Source organism: Trachypithecus francoisi, unplaced genomic scaffold, assembly GCF_009764315.1.
Source record: "Trachypithecus francoisi isolate TF-2019V2 unplaced genomic scaffold, Tfra_2.0 Lachesis_group20, whole genome shotgun sequence".
Taxonomy (NCBI): domain Eukaryota; kingdom Metazoa; phylum Chordata; class Mammalia; order Primates; family Cercopithecidae; genus Trachypithecus; species Trachypithecus francoisi.
This window is the reverse complement of record NW_022681466.1, coordinates 14262944-14289028: the sequence shown is the minus strand read 5'-3', so window position 1 is coordinate 14289028 and position 26085 is coordinate 14262944. Positions and strand designations below refer to the sequence as shown.

Sequence of the window (26085 nt, the reverse complement as noted above, 5' to 3'; positions counted from 1 at the left end):
ATCGTCCTTCACATGGAGGAAACTCACACTCGTGGAGAAGAAAAGGCTCCAAGGAGCCCACACTCAGAGTCAGGTCACGAAGCGGAATATGTAACACCTAAGGCTACGGCAATCAGTGCGATGCCAATTAAATATCTGCAATAAGTGACACCATGTTTAATCTGATTTGGGGGTTGGGTGTTCCTGGGCTGCCTCTACCACCAAGGCACTGCTCAGAGAGCAGCTGAGAGCCAGCAGGTGTGCAGACCCCAACACCACTCTCACGTCCTGGAACCCAGAAGGCCACCTCTAAGGGCCATCCTCACAAAACAATCCTGACACGAGAACGGGTCTGTACTCAAACCCAGGCATCGGTGACTGCTCACAAGAGGCAGGAAGTGACAGAGCTGACTGCAGTATCGAAACACAGAAGAATATGACAGAGTCATTCATCAGCAGTTACATGAAATGAGGTGAAAAAGCATGATGCTAACTTGATAAGATCATGCTGAGCCGGGCACGGTGGCTCACACCTGTAATCCCAGCACTTTGGGAGGCCGAGGGGGGTGGATTAACTTGAGGTCAGGAGTTCAAGACCAGCCTGGCCAACATGGTGAAACCCCATCTCTACTAAAAATACAAAAATTATCCGGGCGTGGTGGCACACCCCTGTAATCCCAGCTACTGAGGAGTCTGAGGCAGGAGAATCGCTTGAGCCCAGGAGGCAGAGGCTGCACTGAGCCGAGATCATGCCACTGCACTCCAGCCTGGCCAACAGAGCAAGACTCTGTCTTAAAAAAATAAAATAAAAAAGGCCGGGCGCAGTGGCTCACGCCTGTAATCCCAGCACTTTGGGAGGCCAAGACGGGTGGATCACGAGGTCAGGAGATCGAGACCATCCTGGTGAACACGGTGAAACCCCGTCTCTACTAAAAACACAAAAAAATTAGCCGGCCGTGGTGGTGGGTGCCCATAGTCCCAGCTACTCAGAAGGCTGAGGCAGGAGAATGGCGTGAACCCGGGGGGGCAGAGCTTGCAGTGAGCGGAGATCACACCACTGCACTCCAGCCTGGGTGACACAGCGAGACTCCATCTCAAAAAAAAAAAAAAAAAAAAGATCACGCTGTGTACATCCAACACGATGACGGTACAGAAAAGACAAATATAGCACATGTACTGTGTATAGGAATTACCTACATATTCTTTTTCAACTTCTATGTTTCAAGATTTCCAACTTTTTTTGAGACAGGGTCTTGCTCTGTGCAATCACAGCTCACTGCAACCTCAACCTTCTGGGCTCAAGCGATCTTCCCACCCAGCCTTCGGAACAGCTGGGACCACAGGCGACTGCCACCATGCCAGGCCAAGATTTCCAACTTTTCTGCATACAGCAAACCTCTTTTATTTATTTTGAGATGGACTCTCACTATTGCCCAGGCTGGAGTGCAATAGCACGATCTCTGCTCACTGCAACCTCTGCCTCCTGGGTTCAAGCGATTCTCCTGCCTCAGCCTCCCCAGTATCTGGGATTAAAGGCATGCACCACCACGCCCAGCTAATTTTTTTGTATTTTTAGTGGAGACGGGGTTCAGCATGTTGGCCAGGCTGGTCTCAAACTCCTGACCTCAGGTGATCCGCCCACCTCCGCCTCCCAAAGTGCTGGGATTACAGGCATGAGCCACCGCGCCTGCCATTCCTGCCTTTCATAATCAGAAAAATAGCTATCTGAAAAAAATGCGCTGGGCGCAGTGGCTCACGCCTGTAATCCCAGCACTTTTGAGAGGCTGAGGCCGGTGGATCACGAGGTCAGGAGTTCAAGACCAGCCTGGTCAACATGGTGAAACCCTGTCTCTACTAAAAATACAAAAATTAGCTGGGCGTGGTGACAAGTGTATGTAATCCCAGCTACCCGGGAGGCTGAGGCAGGAGAATCGCTTGAACCCAGGAGGTGGAGGTTACGGTGAGCCGAGATCGTGCCACTACAGTCCAGCCTGGGCAAAAAGAGTGAAATTCCGTCTCAAAAAAGAAAAAAAGAAAGAAAAAAAAAGTATAAGAATAAAGGCATATGTTTTTTCTTTTATTCTTTTTTTTTTTTTTGAGACGGAGTCTCGCTCTCTCGCCCAGGCTGGAGTGCAGTGGCCGGATCTCAGCTCACGGCAAGCTCCGCCTCCCGGGTTTACACCATTCTCCTGCCTCAGCCTCCCGAGTAGCTGGGACTACAGGCGCCCGCCACCTCGCCCGGCTAGTTTTTTGTATTTTTTAGTAGAGATGGGTTTCACGGTGTTAGCCAGGATGGTCTCGATCTCCTGACCTCATGATCCACCCGTCTTGGCCTCCCAAAGTGCTGAGATTACAGGCATCAGCCACCGCGGCTGGCGAAAGGCGTATTTTCTATTAAAAGGTTTCTAAGGCAGCACTCAATCTGCATGTTCTATCAACAATATAACACCAAGAGTCACCTACAAGGCTATGGCTGTTGGCAAGCTCGGTTCGTCAAGGGAGATGGGCGCAGCTGTACAGCCGCCAGTGCTACAGGGAGAAGCATCCAATCCTGAGAGCAGAGAGGGCTAGAGCAGGCTGCTCCTCCCTGGAAAGCAGAAAACGAACTCGCACTACAGACAAACGCTGGCACAGGACCCCTCGCAGCCCTGGCCTGACTTGTAACAATCCCCACACCAAAAAGGATTCTGAGAAGTACAGGAAACTCAGAACCTGTGGTGAGTCCGGGAGGTGTCAAGGAACCAGCCAAGCAACTGTTAAGAGCTCTTCCACTGACGGCATCCACCATTCTCAAACACTCTGAGAATCACTGTCCGAGACCAAGGGGGAAAAAGGCTCCAAGGCACCGACGCCCAGACACCCCCTTTCCCGGATCCCAGGCTCAGGCGTTCTGCACTGAAACTGGCTCGGCCGAGAAGCACCTGCTCATCCCGGCACTAGGTGGCGCTGCGGTGTCTCGCCAGGAGTCCGCCCGGATCTGGAGCCAGCGCGCTCGCGTCTCCCGGATGACCGCACGGAGGGAGCGGGCACTCAGACGGTGCCTCCCCGGGCCCACAGGCACGGCACTCCACAGACCCACATTCCGCAAAAATCTACCCAACCCTCAGTACTGCTGCTAAGAAAAATAAGAATAAGAGCAGAGGCCGGGCGCGGTGGCTCAAGCCTGTAATCCCAGCACTTTGGGAGGCCGAGACGGGCGGATCACGAGGTCAGGAGATCGAGACCATCCTGGCTAATACGGTGAAACCCCGTCTTTACTTAAAAATACAAAAAACTAGCCGGGCGACGAGGCGGGCGCCTGTAGTCCCAGCTACTCGGGAGGCTGAGGCAGGAGAATGGCGTGAACCCGGGAGGTGGAGCTTGCAGTGAGCAGAGATTGCGCCACTGCACTCCAGTCTGGGCGACAGAGCGAGACTCCGCCTCAAAAAAAAAAAAAAAAAAAGACAATGACGCGCCAGGTCCATCTCCTGGTCCACAGCGCAAAGAAGCGAGTGAGGCAACTGAGCCACGGAGAGAGTTGGTGCCGCCCCAACTCAACCATGGACGGAGCTGGCGCCACACGGCAGGGAGACAGGGGCCATCACACCCCCACGGGATGAAAGCACTCAAGGGTTTCATTTTGTACTTCATACTCTATTATCTAAATACACACAGATTACTTTTGTAATTAGACGATCATCTTTTTATGTCTTTGACAAGACAGGAAGCAGCCTCTGCCCTCTTGGGAGGGGCCTCACCTGCTCCAGGGGACTCAGCTTCCTTCCTCAGCTCCAGGCTGTCACAAATCCCTCATCCAGTGCCTCCAAATGCCCCAGAAAGGAAGCTTCTCTCCGCCCACTTCTCTGAGAAAGAAGCTGTGCAAGTTGCAGCTACACACCCAAGTGAAGGTGACACTGCTTGGGGCACTGACCATATTCCCAACCACAACCACCAAAAGGTTTTACGACCAGCTTTAGATTTTCACCATTGCAGAGGGGGAATATGTCAACTGTTCTGACTTACTAAACTACATACGTACTTAAAATCACGTGTCATGTAAAATACTGATTTAGAAATACTGCTTTCTTCCTTTTTGCATCTCATGAAACAGGTTCGCTCAGTCTACACACACATCCTTGGTATCTTTCCAACACCGCAGGCCTGCTGTGCTCAGCAGAGAAAACCGCCTTCCGGCCGGGCGCGGTGGCTCAAGCCTGTAATCCCAGCACTTTGGGAGGCCGAGACGGGCGGATCACGAGGTCAGGAGATCGAGACCATCCTGGCTAACAGGGTGAAACCCCGTCTCTACTAAAAAATACAAAAAACTAGCCGGGCGACGAGGCGGGCGCCTGTAGTCCCAGCTACTCGGGAGGCTGAGGCAGGAGAATGGCGTAAACCCGGGAGGCAGAGCTTGCAGTGAGCTGAGATCCGGCCACTGCACTCCAGCCTGGGTGGCAGAGCAAGACTCCGTCTCAAAAAAAAAAAAAAAAAAAAACCGCCTTCCCCTGTCTGCAGCATATGGGGGGTGCAGTTACCACAGGACGCTGGGGGATTTTCATCCCCAGCCACAATGGCCCACTACCACCCATCATCTCCACGGGAGATGGCGCAAGCTGTTTCTTGTAACTGCCACTCCATTCCTGTGGGGAGGCTGCACCCCAGGGATGACGCCACGCCCCTTCTAGACCTGCACGCCTGTCGATGGGCCTGTCAGGTGACCCCCACCAGCACCCCAAACCACCAAGGGTGGTCATTTCAGGGTCGGAGGTCTTCTGTGCCCAAACAGTGGTGCACGCTGCCTCAGAGAAAGCCAGAGTCTGAGGGGTCCGAAGACTTCCCTGGGTCCTCCATCTGAGGACTAAACACATGCATGAAACACGTAACAGTACCCCAACAAACCCCTCAGAACCCACCAGCCAAGCACCAAGAAACATGCCATGGAAACTTACCTAGACATGAGGACCGCAGCTGCATCTCGGGCCTTGTCACTGACAATTAAGTAGGACTGCAAGAAAGGGGGAAGCACAGGCACGGTCATTGCTGCACACGCCAGCCTTGGGGACCCCACACGGTCGCCAAGCAGGCATCAGGTGAGTCCTGCACACGCCAGCCTCAGGGACCCCACACAGTCACCAGTCCCACCCTCACCAGCTTCCGAGGGCCCAGATTCACAAACCTTACCAGCACAGGCCTAAGTCCAAAGCTGCCAAATAAACCTGTCTTCAATCTGAGCCAAGGGCTACAGCTGCCAACTGCTACACTCACCCAGGTAAGTGCCTGAGCTACACAGAGCATTTGGTCACACCCCCTTGAAACACACATTTGCAAGAACAGAGCAGGAAAATATAAACAAAGGACCTACCCAATTGTAACAAAGAATCAAGAGTATTCATCCAGCACCTAATGTGCCTTCCAGCACAGGGAACCATCAGCATTCAGACTAGACAAGAGGCCCCATCAAACTGAAGAGCACTTAGATTTACTACAAATGCCTAGATTTTTAATTTTTAGTAATTTTGGGGGTACAGAGTAGGTGTATACACTTTTTTTTTTTTTTGAGACGGAGTCTCATTCTGTCGCCCAGGCTGGAGTGAAGTGGCACCATCTCAGCTCACTGCAAGCTCCGCCTCCTGGGTTCACGCCATTCTCCTGCCTCAGCCTCTCCAAGTAGCTGGTCTTGGGATTTTTTGCTGTTGTTTTGAGATAGGGTCTTGCTCTGTCACCCAGGCTGGAGTGCAGAGGTGCGATCAAAGCTCACTGTAGGCTGGGCGCTGTGGCTGACACCTGCAATCCCAGCACTTTGGGAGGCTGGGGCAGGCGGATCACCCGAGGTCAGGAGTTTGAGACCAGCCTGGTCAATATGGTAAAACCCCATCTCTACTAATGATACAAAAATTGGCCAGGTATGATGGTGCACGCCTGTAATCCCAACTACTCAGGAGGCTGAGGTGGGAGGGCTGCTTGAGCCTCGAAGGCAGAGGTTGCAGTGAGCTGAGATTAGACCACCGCACTCCAGCGTGGGTGATAGGGCAAGACTCCATCTCAAAAACAAACTCACTGCAGCATCAACCTCCTGGGCTCAGGCGACCCTCCCACCTCGGCTTCCGGAATAGCTGGGACCAAAGGTGCGTACCACCACACCTGGCTAATTTTTTTCATTTTTTGGTAGAGATTGAGTTACATTATATTGCCTAGGCTGCTCTCAAACTCCTGCGCTCAAGCTACCCTCCTGCCCTGGCCTCCCAAAGTGCTGGAATTACAGGCATGACACCACCATGCCCAGCTTGATTTATTTTTGGGAGGGCTGCCTTAAAATGTTTCCAATGCTTGTCTTGGCTAGTTTTTTTTCCCAAAACAATACACTATACACTTAGATCTTTTTTCTGAGGCAGGCTTTTTTTTTTTTTTTTTTTGAGATGGAGTCTCGCTCTGTTGCCCAGGCTGGAGTGCAGTGGTGCAATCTGGGCTCACTGCAAGCTTCACCTCTCCCAGGTTCAAGCAGTGCTCTGCCTCAGCCTCCCGAGTAGCTGGGATTACAGGCACCAGCCACCATACCCGGATAATTTTTGTATTTTTAGTAGAGACGGGGTTTCACCATCTCGTCCAGGCTGGTCTTGAACTCCTGATCCTGTGATCCAACTGCCTCAGCCTCCCAAAGTGCTGGGATTACAGGCGTGAGCCACCACACCTGGTCTCTGGGGCAGGCTTTCTAAAGGCAATCACAGAGTGCCAAGTCTTGACAAACCATGCTCCCTTGACCTGCCAGTCCCTCTCCACAGATATGTAAACAAGGGTGGGTAAATCACACTACTTTTTTGTTTTGTTTTGTTTTGAGACGGAGTCTCGCTCTGTCGCCCAGGCTGGAGTGCAGTGGCACAATCTAGGCTCACTGCAAGCTCTGCCTCCCAGGTCCACGCCATTCTCCTGCCTCAGCCTCCTGAGTAGCTGGGACTACAGGCGCCCGCCACCACGCCCTGCTAATTTTTTGTATTTTTAGTAGAGATGGGGTTTCACCATGTTAGCCAGGATGGTCTCAATCTCCTGACCTTGTGATCCACCCACCTCAGCCTCCCAAAGTGCTGGGATTACAGGCGTGAGCCACCACGCCCAGCCCCACTACTTCTTTTTTTTTTTTTCAGACAGAGTTTCACTCTCGTTGCCCAGGCTGGAGTGCAATGGTGCGATCTCGGCTCACCGCAACCTCCGCCTCCCAGGTTCAAGGGATTCTCCTGCCTCAGCCTCCTGAGTAGCTAGGATTACAGGCGCGTGCCACCACGCCCAGCTAATGTCGTATTTTTAGTAGAGACGGGGTTTCTCCACGGTCAGGCTGGTCTCAAACTCCAACCTCAGGTGATCTGCCCACCTTGGCCTCCCAGAGTGCTGGGATTACAGGCGTGAGCCACCACACCTGGCCCATCACCACACTACTTCTAACATAACAAAACAAGAACAAACAAAACATCCATCTATCAGAGAGAATTTTAAATTAGGTTACAACGGAGTACCTTTTCCCTTAACAATTACGAGGGGGACACTTTCTGACATCATAGGACACTAAGAACGTGTTGCTGAGGGTAAAAAGGACGCAGAACAGCAGGTCATGGGGCAGTGTTGAGCCCTGATGAAGAGCACCGACTCCAGAGATAAACGGCCTGGATTCAAATATGGATCCACCATTCATGAGCAAAGTAAACTAAGTTATTAATTTTTATGCCTGTTGCCTTCTCGGTTAAATGAGGGTAAGAATTGTCAACAACCTCGTGAAGGAAAATTAAATGATTATCACAGTTAATCAATTAATCACTGATGGGCCGGGCGCGGTGGCTCAAGCCTGTAATCCCAGCACTTTGGGAGGCCGAGACGGGCGGATCACGAGGTCAGGAGATCAAGACCATCCTGGCTAACACGGTGAAACCCCGCCTCTACTAAAAATACAAAAACTAGCCGGGCGAGGTGGCGGCGCCTGTAGTCCCAGCTACTCGGGAGGCTGGGGCAGGAGAATGGCGTAAACCCGGGAGGCGGAGCTTGCAGTGAGCTGAGATCCGGCCACTGCACTCCAGCCTGGGCGACAGAGCGAGACTCCGCCTCAAAAAAAAAAAAAAAAAAAAAAAAAAAAAAAAAAAAATAATCACTGATGATCTATAAATCAACGTATAGTTTAAATTTTTTTTTTTTTTTTTGAGATAGAGTCTTGCTCTGTCACCCAGGCTGGAGTGCAGTGGCACAATCTCGGCAGACTGCAACCTCCGCCTCCCAGGTTCAAACGATTCTTCTGCCTCAGCCTCTTGAGTAACTGGGATTACAGGTATCTGTCACCAGACCCAGCTAATTTTTTTTTTTTTTTTTTTTTTTTTTGAGGCGGAGTCTCGCTCTGTCGCCGGGACTGGAGTGCAGTGGCCAGATCTCAGCTCACTGCAAGCTCCGCCTCCCGGGTTTACGCCATTCTCCTGCCTCAGCCTCCCGAGTAGCTGGGACTACAGGCGCCCGCCATCTCGCCCGGCTAGTTTTTGTATTTTTAGTAGAGACGGGGTTTCACCGTGTTAGCCAGGATGGTCTCGATCTCCTGACCTTGTGATCCGCCCGTCTCGGCCTCCCAAAGTGCTGGGATTACAGGCTTGAGCCACCGCGCCCGGCCCAGACCCAGCTAATTTTTGTATTGTTAATAGACACAGGGTTTCACCATGTTGGCCAGGCTGGTCTCGAACTCCTAACCTCACGTGATCTGCCTGCCCCAGCCTCCCAAAGTGTTGGGATTACAGGAGTGACCCACCACGCCCAACCCAATGTATAGGTTATTAATCCATAAGTGATTAAAGATTAATCTATGAAGACGGGCGGATCACGAGGTCAGGAGTTCGAGAACATCCTGACTAACACGGTGAAACCCCATCTCTACTAAAAAATACAAAAAACTAGCTGGGCGAGGTGGCGGGCGCCTGTAGTCCCAGCTACTCAGGAGGCTGAGGCAGGAGAATGGCGTAAACCCGGGAGGCGTAGCTTGCAATGAGCCGAGATCCAGCCACTGCACTCCAGCCCGGGCAACGGAGCGAGACTCCGTCTCAAAAAAGAAAAAAACAAGATTAATCTATGAGTGTTTGAATGGTGCCAGGCACACAGCAGGCAGTCAGTGAACGCTGACCTGGGTTATCGCGGTCAACGTGGCAGGAAGACCAAGACAACTGAGATGGCTCAGAGCCTGACAGCCTCCTAGTGCTCGCTTGTGTGGGTTGGACTCAGTGACTTGCTGCTAACCACAGGATCTGGCAGAGGAATGGGACATCACTTCCATGATCAGGTAACATATCATGACTTCCATCTCATTAGCAGAGCCTCTCCCTTGCAGGCTTTGATGGACTAAGCCGCTAAGTTGGAGGGGCCCAGGTGGCAAAGAACTGAGGGTGGCCTCAATCCAACGGCCTTGGGGCAAAGCCTGCCCACATCAAATTTTAACTGCAGCTGTGGACAAGCTTGACACAGAGGACCCAGCTCAGCCATGCCAGACTCCGACCCACAGAAACTGCAAGAGGATAAATGTGGTCAAATACTCAAGTCTGGGGTAATTACTTATGATCCAATAGATAACTAATACAATAAGCTGTGTTTATATGCATAATATTTACACCAGGAAAAGTTTGAAGGAAATAAAGAACGTATCTCTTGGTGCTAGAATTTCATTAATCTAAATTTCGTAGTTTTCATGCTTATCTTTATCTTCTAGTTTTCCTACAAATGAGCATCTTTTATATAATGTTAAGAACTAAATGTAAACTGGGTCCTTATTTTCTCTTACCATTGCCACTAAGCCCCTTCCTTACTTGCCATGATTACCCTCAACAGAGTATTTGCATCATCTACAAAGAAATGAGATTTGCTAACTCAACCTGACCCTACATGAATTATCACAATTTCAAAAGAAGTTGTCATATGGGAGTTTACCCCACTGACAAAAACAGCAGTTGAATAAATATATAAGTATCAAAAGCTTACTGAGTAAAACACTAATATCAAGCCAGCATGAACGTGAAAGTGAATACTAATTAGCAGCTAATTATCTGCATGATATTTACCTCTGCTATTTGGAGAATACGGTCCATTATGGACATTCGTGTTTGCCCAGGCTGGGTGAGGAGGTTCCCATCAAGGCGAGAAAAATCAAAAGGGATCAGGCAGGTCACAGAGAGCCATAGCAAAAGCATGTAGCGGGTTTCCCAAGTCTAAAAAATTAAATCACAGTATGAACGAGCCTTGTTTGAAAAACAGAGGCCACTAGCCACAATCTACTTAAAGTCACTGCCCTCCAGGCCCACCCAGTGCCCACTAAAGCCATTCAAGTGCCATCACCCTCAGGGCCAGAAATGCAGGCCATTCACCAGCTCCTCACCACATCCCCCCAGAATCCCCACCACGCACACCCACTGCCATAACTTAGCCAGCTCCACAGTCAAAAGAGACATTGAAATGAACAAAGAAAAATCATAATACATCAGTATAACAGCTTCTCTTCGCTGGCCCCTCTCAACATACAAACTGTCATTTTGGGAAAGTGAAAAACAGATAAAAAGTACAAACACCTAAGAATAAAGGCCAGGCACAGTTGTTCACACCTGTAATCCCAGCACTTTGGGAGGCCGAGACGACAGGCAGATCACCTGAGGTCAGGAGTTCCATTTTTTTTTTTTTTTTGGAGACAGAGTCTTGCTCTGTCACCCAGGCTGGAGTGCAACAGCGCGATCTCTGCTCACTGCAAGCTCCGCTTTCTGGGTTCACACCATTCTCCTGCCTCAGCCTCCTGAGTAGCTGGGACTACAGGCACCTGCCACCACGCCCGGCTAAATTTTCGTATTTTTAGTACAGACAGGGTTTCACCATGTTAGCCAGGGTGGTCTCAATCTCCTGAGCTCGTGATCCGCCCACCTCAGCCTCCCAAAGTGCTGGGATTACAGGCGTGAGCCACTGCACCCGGCCGAGGTCAGGAGTTCTAAACCAGCCTGACCAACATGGAGAAACCCTGTTTCTACTAAAAACACAAAATTACCCTGGCGTGATGGCACATGCCTGTATTCTCAGCTACTCAGGAGGCTGAGGCAGGAGAATTGCTTAGAACCCGGGAGGCGGAGGTTGCAGTGAGCCGAGATTGTGCCATTGCACTCCAACCTGGGCAACAAGAATGAAATTCTGTTTTTAAAATAAAAAAAAATTTTTTTAAAAAGGGCTGGGTGCGGTGGCTCACACCTGTAATCCCAGCACTTTGGGAGGCCGAGGCAGGAGGATCACGAGGTCAGGAGATCGAGACCATCCTGGCTAACATGGTGAAATCCCGTCTCTACTAAAAATACAAAAAATTAGATGGGCATGGTGGCGGGCACCTGTAGTCCCAGCTACTCGGAAGGCTGAGGCAGGAGAATGGCGTGAACCCAGGAGGCGGAGCTTGCAGTGAGCTGAGATCATGCCACTGCACTCCAGCCTGGGTGACAGAGCAAGACTCCGTCTCAAAAAAATAAAAAAATAAGGCCGGGCGCGGTGGCTCAAGCCTGTAATCCCAGCACTTTGGGAGGCCGAGACAGGTGGATCACAAGGTCAGGAGATTGAGACCATCCTGGCTAACACCGTGAAACCCCGTCTCTACTAAAAAATACAAAAAACTAGCCGGGCGAGGTGGCGGGCGCCTGTAGTCACAGCTACTCGGGAGGCTGAGGCAGGAGAATGGCGTAAACCCGGGAGGCGGAGCTTGCAGTGAGCTGAGATCCGGCCACTGCACTCCAGCCTGGGCGACAGAGCGAGACTCCGTCTCAAAAAATAGATAAATAAATAAATAATAAATAAATAAAATAAAACAAAAAGAATAAAGGAACAATTATCAACTTCTAATAAAAAAGGAGTACCCTTATTTTCAGTAATTACTAAAACATTCCAATTTGTCCCTGCAATCATTCCACTGGGGGGCGCTAGAAGCACTAGGGAAAGGGGCACGGAGGGCAGAGCAGCAGGGAAATGCCCCACAGCTCTCAGCAGGCACGCCCACGCCAAGACAAGCCACTGCACAGCACGGTTATAAACCGTGTGCTCTTCCGAATACATACCGTGCAGATGACAGCGAGCACAGCAGGCCCCGCTGCCGTCCAAGGAAAGGCCCCTGGCGAGGACGGCCGTGGGCTGGCATCCAGGGGCCTGGACGCCAGCAGGCCTCCCACCAAGTCCTGCTTGATGAGGGCCCCTTGCTGGCTCAATCTGCACAAACCGTGTGCTTTATGCTGGCACCTGCTTTCCTCCTGGGGGTCTGGAATTTTATTTCGTGCCAGGCCGAGGTGTCCACGTGGCCAGACGCCAGCGAAAGCCCTGGGCACTGAGGCTCAAACGTGCTTCCCTGATAGACACCTCACAGGTGAGGTCACATCTCACTGCTGGGGGAATGTCACAGGCCCTGTGGGACCCAACTGGAGGACCCTGGGAGCTCCTGCCTGGTTCTCCCCAGACCCCATCCCATGTGCCTTTTCCCTGTGCTGATTGTGCTGTGTATTATTTTGCCATAACAAGTGACAGCCAAAAGGAGGAATCTATGCTGAGTGTTGCGAGTCCTCGGGAAGCATCAAACCTGGGGTGGTCTTGGGAACCCAACACAGTTATACTTCCATGAGTTAAAAAAACATATGGGCCGGGCGCGGTGGCTCAAGCCTGTAATCCCAGCACTTTGGGAGGCCGAGACAGGCGGATCACAAGGTCAGGAGATCGAGACCATCCTGGCTAACACGGTGAAACCCTGTCTCTACTAAAAAATACAAAAAACAGCCGGGTGAGGTGGCGGGCGCCTGTAGTCCCAGCTACCCGGGAGGCTGAGGCAGGAGAATGGCATGAACCCGGGAGACGGAGCTTGCAGTGAGCCAGGATCCGGCCACTGCACTCCAGCCCGGGTGACAGAGCGAGACTCCGTCTCAAAAAAAAAAAAAAAAAAAAAAAATATGAACAATGACAGATTTATTGTTAAACTATACATAGGCATAATTTTTCTTTATAAAGGGGCAATTTTAAACAAAAATAATTCAAAGCAACTTGTACAAGAAGGAAAAGTCAAAAGAAAAAGAAAAGAGGAGTGACACAAAACAAAGGGAGATAAAACTGAAAGAAACAGGAAGGGGAAGGTGCAGCAGGGTGGGGCAAGCAGGGAGGAAGGACAGGCACTGAAGGGGCTGGAGACGAGAGGGGGAGGCAGAGTCACTCACCTCATGGTCCTTGGGATTCTGATCTGTGACCAAATCTAAAACAGGCTCTACGTCAGCAACTTCGTGGGGAAATAAACTAAGAAATGTTTTATAGCCTCGAACCTATCAAATAAAGAGATGCTGAATTATTATAAAATTTAAAAATACAGAGAGCAGCAAAATTGCCTTTCTTCCCTTTCATCAAAAATCACCACCTATGTGACCCACTGATCAAAGAGAATTCTGTCACATTACAGTGACACAATTTAATAAGACCACAGTCACCACAAGAAAGCTACCTATGGCCAGGAGCGGTGCTCACACCTGTAACCCCAGCATTCTGGGAGGCTGAGGCAAAAGAACAGCCTGAGACCAAGAGTTGGGACCAGCCTGGGCAACACAAAAAATTAAAAATTAGACAGGCGCGGTGGCTCAGCCCTGTAGTCTGAGAGGCTGAGGCAGAAGGGAGAATCATTTGAGACCAAGAGTTCGAGGCTGCAGTGAGCTGACTGCACCACTGCACTCTAGCCTGAGTGACAGAGCAAGACCTCATCTCTCAAAAAAATAAATAAATAAAATAAAAAGGCTATCCTTCCTTCCTAAACTGGCTAGTGTTATTCATTACCATATTTACGCAATCAGTCATTAAATATGTTCATTTATATGACTGTCCTCTGACATTTATGAGGAATAAATGCATACAAACCTCAGGGGCCTAAATTCATTAACACTTCCATGAAACTCAGTGATACCACACATTCCAGAGAAATCCTAACCTCAAACAGCAGAGCTACAGAGGCCTGCGTGTCCTTGGCAGCCCACCCATAGTGTCCTCTCGCTGGCCAAGGACTCTCCCGCCAGACAACAGAAATACTGCCTCACCACTACAAACCCCAAGTCCTACCCTGAGATGGCTGTGAGTACTTCCATAGTCAAAACTACCAACAGTGAGCCTCTGGGCCAGCACAGAGACACCCGCAAGCTTGTAAGAAAAGCAGACTATGAGACCCCAACCTAGACCTACTTGCTCAAAATCTATAGTACAGCAAAATTTCCAGGAAATTCATCTGCACATTAAAGAGTGAGAGGCACTTCCATTCCACAGTCTCGCGCTGTCACTCAAGCCGGAGTGCAACAGCACGATCTTGGCTCACTGCAACCTCTGCCTCTCATGTCCAAGTCATTCTCCCACCTCAGCCTCCCAAGCAGCTGGGATTACAGGCATGTGCCAACAAGCCCAGCTAATTTTTGTATTTTTAGCAGAGACAGGGTTTCACCATGTTGGCCAGGCTGGTCTCGAACTCCTGACCACAGGTGATCCACCCACTTCAGCCTCCCAAAGTGCTGGGATTACAGGTGTGAGCCACCACGCCTGGCCTCCTTTTCCCTTGTAAGAACTTTTTCTGGCCGGGCGCGGTGGCTCAAGCCTGTAATCCCAGCACTTTGGGAGGCTGAGACGGGCGGATCACGAGGTCAGGAGATCGAGATCATCCTGGCTAACACGGTGAAACCCCGTCTCTACTAAAAATACAAAAACTAGCCGGGCGAGGCGGCGGGCGCCTGTAGTCCCAGCTACTCGGGAGGCTGAGGCAGGAGAATGGCGGGAACCCGGGAGGCGGAGCTTGCAGTGAGCTGAGATCCGGCCACTGCACTCCAGTCCGGGCGACAGAGCGAGACTCCGCCTAAAAAAAAAAAAAAAAAAAAAAGAACTTTTTCTGAGTTAGTCTCATCTTCACCCCATTCCCTTCCTAGCTAGATGGTGCTTCAATCTATTCAAATGCAAGATGCTAAATATCTTGACACTGTTTCAGCCAAAGGGCCCACATCACTCAATTCTGATCCCCAACATACAGTAAAAAGGGACAGAATTAAACCCACAACTTGTGTCCAAGAACTATCTGTCTTGAGAAATAACATTTTGGAGGGTAACCTCTGGACCAAGAATATTACAAAAGTATATGTCAGCTCTGAAGGGCTATGGTAACGTTACCTTGGTGATGATGTAAAGAAATTTAAAAGCCAGATGCACGAGGGAAACTGGAGATGTCTGATCCTGCACTATGTCCAACAACAAGTTCATCATCCATTCTAGGGAAAAACATATGAAACATTTACTGTAAAAGCTAACATCAACATGACACTGAGCCCCGCCAGGTGTGGTGGCTCCTGCCTGTTTTCCCAGCACTTTGGGAGACCAAGGTGGGAGGATCATCTGAGGCCAGAATTTTTTTTTTTTTTTTTTTTTTTGAGACGGGGTCTCGCTCTGTCGCCCAGGCTGGAGTGCAGTGGCCAGATCTTGGCTCACTGCAAGCTCCGCCTCCCGGGTTAATGCCATTCTCCTGCCTCAGCCTCCTGAGTAGCTGGGACTACAGGCGCCCGCCACCTCGCCCAGCTAGTTTTTTGGTTTTTTTTGTTTTTTTTTTGTTGTTGTTGAGACGGAGTCTTGCTCTGTCGCCCGGGCTGGAGTGCAGTGGCCGGATCTCAGCTCACTGCAAGCTCCGCCTCCCGGGTTTACGCCATTCTCCTGCCTCAGCCTCCGGAGTAGCTGGGACTACAGGCGCCCGCCACCTCGCCCGGCTAGTTTTTTGTATTTTTAGTAGAGACGGGGTTTCACCGTGTTAGCCAGGATGGTCTCGATCTCCTGACCTCGTGATCCGCCCATCTCAGCCTCCCAAAGTGCTGGGATTACAGGCTTGAGCCACTGCGCCCGGCCAAGAGGCCAGAATTTCTTTTTTTTTTTTTTTTTGAGACGGAGTCTCGCTCTGTCGCCCAGGCTGGAGTGCAGTGGCCGGATCTCAGCTCACTACAAGCTCCGCCTCCCAGGTTCACGCCATTCTCCTGCCTCAGCCTCCCGAGTAGCTGGGACTACAGGCGCCCGCCACCTCGCCCGGCTAGTTTTTTTTTTGTATTTTTAGTAGAGACGGGGTTTCACCGTGTTAGCCAGGATGGTCTCGATCTCCTGACCTCGTGATCCGCCCGTCTCGGCCTCCCAAAGTGCTGGGATTACAGGCTTGAGCCACCGCGCCCGGCCAAGAGGCCAGAATTTCAAGGCTGCAATGCGCTATGATCCTACTACTGCACTCCAGCCTGTGCAACAGAGCAAAAGCCTTCTCTTTTTTTTTTCTTTTTGAGACAGAGTCTTGCTCTGTCCCCGAGGCTGGAGTGCAGTGGCGCAATCTCGGCTCACTGCAACCTCTACCTCCTGGGTTCAGACGACTCTCCTGCCTCATATTCCCGAGTAGCTGGAATTACAGGCATGCGTCACCACGCCCACCTAATTTTTGTATTTTTAGTAGAAACGGGGTTTCACCATGTTGGCCAGGCTGGTCTCGTCTCGAACTTCTGACCTCAGGTGATCCATCCACCTCGGCCTCCCAAAGTGCTGGGATTACAGGAGTGAGCCCACCGCGCCTGACCCAAAATCCTGTCTCTTAAAAAACAAAAACAAACAAGCAAAAAGACATAGCTAGATTAAATGCAAGCAGAAGGAAAAAGATATTCCAACCAATCACGAGTCGTAAGAAAGCTGGAGTGGCTCTGTGAATATCAGACAAAGTAAATGTCAGCACAAGTAATATTATCAGAGATAAACAGGATGTTTCATAATAATAAAAGGATCGGCCGGGCGCGGTGGCTCAAGCCTGTAATCCCAGCACTTTGGGAGGCCGAGACAGGCGGATCACAAGGTCAGGAGATCGAGACCATCCTGGCTAACACAGTGAAACCCCGTCTCTACTAAAAGATACAAAAAAAAAAAACTAGCCGGGCGAGGTGGCGGGCGCTGTAGTCCCAGCTACTCCGGAGGCTGAGGCAGGAGAATGGCGTAAACCCGGGAGGCGGAGCTTGCAGTGAGCTGAGATCCGGCCACTGCACTCCAGCCTGGGAGACAGAGCCAGACTCCGTCTCAAAAAAAAAAATAATAATAATAATAATAATAATAATAATAAAAGGATCAATTCATCATGAAGACTTAACAATTCTGTAAGTATACACACCAACCTACAGAGCTTCAAAATAAGCAAAGAAAAAGCTGAGAGAAATGAAAAGAGAAACAGCTGAAAACTTTGACACTCCTGTCTCAGGAACTGATGGAACAAGTGAGCAGAAAATCACTGAAACCTAAACAGCACTATCAAGCACCTCACTGAGGTGACACTTAGAGAACGATCTACTCAACAACAGAACAGACATCCCTCAAGTGCATGTGGAACGTTCAACAAAACAGACCTACGCCGGGCTGCAAGTCTTCACACATGGAAAAGAACTGCAGCTGGCATCTGGGAAATGCAGAGAAGGACACAACGAGATACATCCCCTGAATTCAGAGAGACTGGCAACGCTGAGTGCTGAAGAGAACCCAGAGCAGCTGGAATCCTCATACCTTGTTCGCAGAAATGGTCAACAGGACAATCTTCATGGAATCAGTATGGTATTCCATCATGTAGCATTATTATTAACAGCCAAGGCCGGGCGCGGTGGCTCAAGCCTGTAATCCCAGCACTTTGGGAGGCCGAGACGGGCGGATCACGAGGTCAGGAGATCGAGACCATCCTGGCTAACACGGTGAAACCCCGTCTCTACTAAAAATACAAAAAAACTAGCCGGGCGAGGTGGCGGGCGCCTGTAGCCCCAGCTACTCGGGAGGCTGAGGCAGGAGAATGGCGTAAACCCGGGAGGCGGAGCTTGCAGTGAGCTGAGATCCGGCCACTGCACTCCAGCCTGGCGACAGAGCGAGACTCCGCCTCAAAAAAAAAAAAAAAAAAAAAACAGCCAAAAACCAGAGACAACTCAAATGTCCATCAACAGATAAAAGAAACAATCCCAGCACTCTGGGAGGTCAAGGCAGGTGGATCATGAGGTCAGGAGATCGAGACCATCCTGGCTAACATGGTGAAACCCCGTCTCTACTAAAAATACAAAAATTAGCCGGGCGCAATGGCAGGCGCCTTGTAGTCGCAGCTACTCGGGAGGCTGAGGCAGGAGGACGGTGTGAACCCAGGAGGCGGACCTTGCAGTGAGTGGAGATCGCGCCACTGCACTCCAGCCTGGGCAAGAGAGACTCCGTCTCAAAAAAAAAAAAAAAAAAAAAAAGTGGCTCATGCCTGTAATCCCAGCACTTTAGGAGGCCAAGGCGGGCAGATCATGAGGTCAAGAGATTGAGACAGGCCGGGCGCGGTGGCTCACGCCTGTAATTCCAGCACTTTGGGAGGCCGAGGCGGGCGGATCACGAGGTCAGGAGATCGAGACCATCCTGGCTAACACGGTGAAACCCCATCTCTACTAAAAAAAAAAAAATAACGAAACAAATTAGCCAGGCGTGACAGCCAGCACCTGTAGTCCCAGCAACTTGGGAGGCTGAGGCAAGAGAATGGCAAGAACCCAGGAGGCGGAGCTTGCAGTGAGCTGAGTTCATGCCACTGCACTCCAGCCTGGCGACAGAGCAAGACTCTGTCTCAAAAAAAAAAAAAAAAGAAGACGACATCCAGACACTGGGTCTGGGTCTGGGTCTGGTAACACTAGAAGTGGAAAGACAATGGATGGAAGCACACCTTCTGTCTCCACCCAGCCATGCCATCCACCAACTGCAAAACTCCATTCCTTGTTCCTCAGACCCGTGACAGTCCAGAAAGTTCACCTCCTACAAAAATCTAAGTCTCACTGTGTCACCCAGGCTGGAGTACAGTGGTGCAATCTCGGCTCACTGCAACCTCCGCTCCTTGAACCTCCTTGAACCTCCGTTCAAGTGATTCTCCTGCCTCAGCCTCCTCAGCAGCTGAGACTACAGGCATACGCCACTGCGTCCGGCTAATTTTGTATTTTTAGTAGAGATGGAGTTTCACCATGTTGGTTATGCTGGTCTCCAACTCCCGACCTCAAGGGATCCACCCACCTCGGCCTCCCAAAGTGCTGGGATTACAGCCGTGAGTCACCACCCCCAGCCAAAATGTGTTATTTGAAGGAAAAAAACCACAACAGGATGCACAAAACCAGCTACTCTTTAAGAGGCACATGTGCGCACACAAAAGACTGACCCTTAGCGCCTCCCACACAGATCTCAACACCACAGGGGGCAAGGAAACCCAGGCAAAAAGCAGCTCAAAGACTGAGTGGTGAAACCGGGCTGTGAAGCCAAGGTGTATAGTCCCCACCCATGCTGCCTCTCAACGTGGTGAATATTGCTACCTTCCTCTTTCCCAGGTTAACTGCCAGGAGCATGCGTTTTATTTGTAGGTAGAAAAAGAAAAATTTTAATCAATGTGAAATACATCAAAAATAAAGACAATAAGAAACCACACCCCTTACACTAAAGAAAACAAAGCCTGTGTCCCCATCTGTAAACTGGAGATGACCACAGACGCCCTCCTTAGCTGCCATGAGGATTAAATGATGGCCCATGGGAAACACCTGACCCTGTATGACTATTATCAGAAAGACATGTGCTCAGATGTAAACTAAAACTACTGTAAACTAAAAACACATGAGGAGCAAATGCTGTTTCTTTAGCAGAGAGGAAGAAAGTAGCTCAGACACCTCTCCCCCCAGTCCCCAGCCTAGAGTGACATCTGGAACTCAAGCCACTATCACAGGTCGGCTAAAACCAACCAGCCAGGCCCTGCAAGCAAGTAAGACAGGGACACTTGGCCCTTTATCCTGGCAAAGCACATGCATGTGCCAACCATACACCAAGGCCTCTGTGGTCATCTGTAATTGAAAGATCAAAATCAGCAGCTTCTATTCTTACCAAGGTGTGGGTCCAACAGATGAGGCTGCTCCTGGTATTTGTCCATTATTACTAAAAACAAACATAACAGGAAAATTAATCATCACGAGGCCAAACATACCCATGAGCCTGAAAAATCCCGTTTTCCCTTGCTAATTTCCACAGAGCAGCTCCACCTTTTCCCTAGTACTCAAGAGCATACCTCCCCTCTCACTGAGGGAGGCCACACAGGCCACCTGGAGGGAATGCCCCACCTCCCTCTAGCCCTTTGAGGGCCGTGGCCCAGCCTCGTGCACTTTGCTTGCTTGGCACACCGTTCCTCTTTTCCCACTTCCTCTATACTCTTCCTAACAGTCTCCTCCTCACCTATTTCTTCCTTCACTTTCCCCTGCCTCTGCCAGCAGTTAAAGGCCAAGCTCAAGGCTGTCCCTGTGAGACACACATCCCTGGCATTCCTCTCACACTTCCCTGCCAAATATGCCTGTAAACTGAAAACAAAATTCTAAGCCCCCCAGCCATCTAACAGACCCCTCCTCTTGGCCAAGGGCATTCCAAACTTAACCCGAAAAACTTGTTCAGGCCTCATGATGGGAAGCGAGTGGCGGGGGGACGGGGCCGCACAGGCCTCATTATACCCTCCTCCGGCTGGAATTCAGGCACAGCTGATCAGTATTAGCATTAAAACTTAAGTAGTAATAAATTGTAATTAAATCTTAAGTAGCAATAAGACAGCAAATTCCAGCCTGATTCTAGTATAGCATCACATGACAGCAGGCCCTGAAGGAAATCAAAATATTTTTCCCTAAAATATATTTAACATATTTTGAAATGGCCCTAATAAGTTGTCTCTTGTGGGGAAAAGCTACATTCTGTCAAGAATCCCTTCCCTTTCTAGGTCTTTTCCCTGATCCAGGAGAAAATTAACCAAGTCTGGTACCTTTTTAGTCTGATAAAAAGCATTTACAATCTATTCTCTCTGAAACCAGCTAACTGGAACCTTCATCTGCATAAGAAGAACCTTGGTCTCCACAATTTATCTTAATCTAGACAATCCCTTCTATGGATTCCAGGTCTTTGGATAAACTCTTTCAACCAATCATCAATTGTGAAATATTTGAATCCACCAATGACCTGGACGCCCTCCCACCCAAGATGTCCCACCTTTCCTAACTAGACCAAAGTACATCTTACAGGTATTGATTGATGTCTCATGTCTCCCTAGACCGTATAAAAACTAAGCTGTAGCCTGACTTCCTAGGGGACATGTGACCTCCTGAGGCTGCCTCACGGGCACATCCTTAACCTCAACTGATTGAGACTTGTCTCAGATTTTTGGTGAACATATCCAGGCACTGCTCCCTTCCACACAGCTGCCAGCTCTTCAAACCCATGACTCAACTTCCCAGACCCTGAGCCACCTATTTGGCCTCCTCTCAGCAGCTGAAACTGCTTCTGTCCAATCTGGCAGCTCCCATCTCCACATGTGAACACACCCACTGCTTCCCAGCAAAACTGCCTTTGCAAAAGTTAGATCAGTGAGGAAATTATGGCAATGTGGGAGATATGATCCAGCCAACCCCCTCATGCCTTTAGTCTTCAAGCTTAAGTTACCTTTGGGAGACATTTAGCTGATAACTTAAATGCTAAGAGCCCTTCCCCAAAACTCAACTGCCTTTGTAAAGTTAGTAAGAGGCTACCAGGCTAGGAGGAGGGGAGCCTGAATTCCGTCAAGGTGTAACATAATTGCCAACCATTATTCTTGAGATCACAAGACATGCGAGTTCTCCAATTACTTCTGCAGACCACATCACCATTGCAGAACCTGAGTCTGGCCTTTAAAGATGTCTGTTCAGGGCCGGGCGCGGTGGCTCAAGCCTGTAATCCCAGCACTTTGGGAGGCCGAGACGGGCGGATCACGAGGTCAGGAGATCGAGACCATTCTGGTCTACACGGTGAAACCCCGTCTCTACTAAAAAATACAAAAAACTAGCCGGGCGAGATGGCGGGCGCCTGTAGTCCCAGCTACTCGGGAGGCTGAGGCAGGAGAACGGCGTAAACCCGGGAGGCGGAGCTTGCAGTGAGCCGAGATCGCGCCACTGCACTCCAGCCTGGGCGGCAGAGTGAGACTCCCTCTCAAAAAAAAAAAAAAAAGGGCCGGGCACGGTGGCTCAAGCCTGTAATCCCAGCACTTTGGGAGGCCGAGACGGGCGGATCACGAGGTCAGGAGATCGAGACCATCTTGGCTAACACAGTGAAACCCCGTCTCTACTAAAAGTACAAAAAACTAGCCGGGCGAGGTGGCGGGCGCCTGTAGTCCCAGCTACTCGGGAGGCCGAGGCAGGAGAATGGTGTAAACCCGGGAGGCGGAGCTTGCAGTGAGCTGAGATCCGGCCACTGCACTCCAGCCCGGGCGACAGAGCGAGACTCCGTCTCAAAAAAAAAAAAAAAAAGATGTCTGTTCAGATTGTTTCCAAGTCCCACACCTACACTAACATCCTCCGACCTATGATAGCTCCACCTGGACCCGCCCACTGCTCCTGGGGCCCCACCCAGAAGCGATTCAGCACATCACGGAGCATCATTTCCGACTCCCCTGTGATTGTATGCCCCTAACCAATCAGCCACCCGCATCCTTTCCCCCAGATTACCTCTAAAAAACCCTAACCCTCAAATTCTCAGGGAAACTGATTTGAGTAACAATAAAACTCCAGCTGGGCGTGGTGGCTCACTTTGGGAGGCTGAGGCAGATGGATCACGAGGTCAGGAGATGGAGACCATCCTGGCTAACACGGTGAAACCCGTCTCTACTAAAAATACAAAAAATTAGGCGGGCGTGGTCGCACGCACCTGTAGTTCCAGCTACTCGGGAGGCTGAGGCAGGCGAATCGCTTGAACCCGGGAGGTGGAGGTTGTGGAGGTTACAGTGAGCCAAGATCTCATCACTGCACTCCACCCTGGGGTACAAAGTGAGACTCCGCCTCAAAAAAAACAAAAACAAAAAAAAAACACACACCTATAGTCTAGTCTCCCTTTCAACCAGCTCTGCATGAAATAAACCTCCATCGAAAGTCCCCCACCCTGACAAATCAACTCTATCTGGGCAGCCCGCAAGAAGAATCCACTGCGGCCGAGCGCGGTGGCTCACACCCGTAATCTCAACACTTTGGGAGGTTGAGGTGGGCGACCACTTGAGGTCAGGAGTTTGAGACCAGTGTGACCAACATGGTGAAACTCCTTCTACGAAAAATACAAAACAGGCCGGCGCGGTGGCTCAAGCCTGTAATCCCAGCACTTTGGGAGGCCGAGACGCGCGGATCACGAGGTCAGGAGATCGAGACCATCCTGGCTAACACGGTGAACCCGTCTCTACTAAAAATACAAAAAATTAGGCGGGCGTGGTCGCACGCACCTGTAGTTCCAGCTACTCGGGAGGCTGAGGCAGGCGAATCGCTTGAACCCGGAGGTGGAGGTTGTGGAGGTTACAGTGAGCCAAGATCTCATCACTGCACTCCACCCTGGGGTACAAAGTGAGACTCCGCCTCAAAAAAACAAAAACAAAAAAAAAACACACACCTATAGTCTAGTCTCCCTTTCACCAGCTCTGCATGAAATAAACCTCCATCGAAAGTCCCCCACCCTGACAAATCAACTCTATCTGGGCAGCCCGCAAGAAGAATCCACTGCGGCCGAGCGCGGTGGCTCACACCCGTAATCTCAACACTTTGGGAGGTTGAGGTGGGCGACCACTTGAGGTCAGGAGTTTGAGACCAGTGTGACCAACATGGTGAAACTCCTTCTACGAAAAATACAAAACAGGCCGGGCGCGGTGGCTCAAGCCTGTATCCCGCACTTTGGGAGGCCGAGACGCGCGGATCACGAGGTCAGGAGATCGAGACCATCCTGGCTAACACGGTGAAACCCCGTCTCTACTAAAAATACAAAAAACTAGCCGGGCGAGGTGGCGGGCGCCTGTAGTCCTAGCTACTCGGGAGGCTGAGGCAGGAGAATGGCGGGAACCCGGGAGGCGGAGCTTGCAGTGAGCTGAGATCTGGCCACAGCACTCCAGCCCGGGCAACAGAGCGAGACTCCGTCTCAAAAAAAAAAAAAGAAAGAAAGAAAAATACAAAACAAGCCGGGCGTGGTGGCGCGCGCCTGCAGTCTCAGCTACCCAGGAGGCTGAGACAGGAGAATCGCTTGCACCCGGGAAGTAGAGGTTGCAGTGAGCCGAGATCGCACCACTGTACTCCAGCCTGGGCAACAGAGCAAGACTTCGTCTCAAAAAAAGAAAAAGGGAAAAAAGAAAGAACCCATTGATTGGGCTCTTACACCAGGAACCAGAAATCTGGCTTCACTGGTTCCTGGATGAGGGTCCCTCACCCTCAGAACAGTTCCGCACAGAGGTATCGTTATTCGCCCCAGCTTACAGCCGAAGAAGCGGGCAATGAAGCATCAGGTCCAAGTGACAGGGCCAGAATTCACAGGCAGGAGCATCTGACGCCGTAGCCCGCACTCCCGCGCCGAGGGCCCCCACCCTGCCTGACTCCTAAAATCAGAGTGCTGTCATTCCGAAATGAGGAAGGCCAAATAACGCAGAAGTTCTTCTTACTCAAAGGGTCTACAAAGATGATTTTACTGAATTACAAAACCCTATGTAACATTTAACTACGAGATCCTAAGGACTTGTTTGGAAATAATCCATTATAGACAGCGGTAAAGGTGGGTCTGAATTCGGAGAACTGAGATTCATTGAATGGCCTCCACGGGGTACCCACACCGCACCCTGCCTGCAGAGGCACGGACCCGGCCAGCCAGCCCGCTCCGTCCATCGCGTCCACGGAACCGGCAGGCTGCTGCCCCCCACCCAAGGCGCCCTTTGTTTGCAGCAGGTTTGTTCCCCGCGTTCCCCTCTCATTCCCTATCTCCCTGTCCACACGGCATTCGCAGGAGGCAGGCACGGCAGGGCTGACCGGCCGTCCGGAGGGGTCTGGCCCGAGTCTCCCCGGCCCAGGAACCTCCTCCAGTGACGGAGACCGGGGCGGGAGGGCTTCTGCACCCCGCCTCCCGGGAAGGCCGCAGAGACTTCCCCCCGCGCGAGCAGGCGCTCCGCGGGCCACGATCCCCCCAAGGAAGGTGCGCGTCTGCCCCGTGCACCGAGCGCCGCGCCGGGGTGGCCCTCTCCCGCCGGGAAAGGCCGCGCCCCACCACGGCCCGCGGGACCGCGCACCGGCAGCCCTCGCAGAGCAGCCGGCGCCGTCGGCTGCGGTCCCCGCCCGGGAAAGTGCACCCAGAGCGCCGAGCCCGGGCTGGGGGAGAAAGCGGGCGCGCGGCCCCGCCCACGCACCGCGGAACCGCTCCAGGGCCACCTCGCGCGCCACGCCGCCGCCGTGCACCTCCCACAGGCGGCCCAGCAGCGCCCGGGTCTCCGCGCTCTCGCCGAACGCTTCCAGCGCCGCGCGAAAGACCAGTGTCTCCTCCTCCGCCTCCTCGTCGGGGCCGCCCGCGGCCGGCTGGTCGCTCAACGCCATCTCGGCTGCCTAGGGACCGCGCCCCGCCTCACGGACGGCGGACTCGCAGCTCCGACTCCGCTAGAGCGTGAGAGCCGGGGATGAGTGATGAGGGAAGAAAAGGAGGCGCCCGCTGAGGCGGCGACAGACGCTGGCCCCGCCCCGCGACCTCCGACCCCGCTCGCCGGCCTCGCTACGGAACGCGCCGGCTGCCAAAATACCGCGCGCGGGACGGCGCCGAGCACGGGAGGACGCGAGCGTGCAGAAGAGCGCGCCGCGGACAGACACGGGGCGCGAATGGAGCCGGGACCGCTCGGCGGAGCCTGAGCACGCGGTGGGCAGGGCGGGACAGGGGGTGGGGCCTGAGACGCGGTGGGCCGGGCAGCGGGGTGGAGCCGGTGCCAGAAGACAGCGGGGCGGGGCCTGACCAGGCGGTGGGCGGGAAGCGGACGGGGCTGCGGGTGGGGCCGGAGGACGCCGGGGCGGGGCCTGAGCACGCGTGGGCGGGAGGGGCGGGGCCTCAACACGCCGGGGGCAGGGGGCGGGTATGCGCGGTGGAACCGCGGGAGGTTGGAGCGGGCGGGGCCTGAGCACGCGTGGCCCGGGAGGGGCGGGGCCTGAGCACGCGTTGGGACGCGAGCGGGCCCAGGGACCCACCCCTCAGGGCCGACCGCCCTGACTCCCACTCCCGCCGCGTTGGGACCCG

The 26085-nt window shown here is 51.9% G+C and overlaps 1 protein-coding gene across 2 annotated transcripts in view; it reads right to left on the bottom strand.

The window, feature by feature from the left end:
• The window catches only part of TBCD (tubulin folding cofactor D), a 186260-nt gene extending 160633 nt beyond the window's left edge, over positions 1-25627 (bottom strand). Inside the window, exons 1-6 of one of the 2 annotated variants that reach the window (XM_033181724.1) lie at positions 25217-25627; positions 19897-19947; positions 15145-15242; positions 13176-13277; positions 10026-10172; positions 4908-4963 (exon numbers count right to left, since the gene is read on the bottom strand). In XM_033181724.1, coding sequence (XP_033037615.1) covers positions 4908-4963; positions 10026-10172; positions 13176-13277; positions 15145-15242; positions 19897-19947; positions 25217-25400 — 638 coding nt within the window. In that variant the 5' untranslated portion in view covers positions 25401-25627. The remainder of the gene's footprint in view (positions 1-4907; positions 4964-10025; positions 10173-13175; positions 13278-15144; positions 15243-19896; positions 19948-25216) is intronic. The other variant, XM_033181725.1, reaches the window with a different exon arrangement.
• Between the last annotated feature and the right edge of the window lie 458 nt (positions 25628-26085).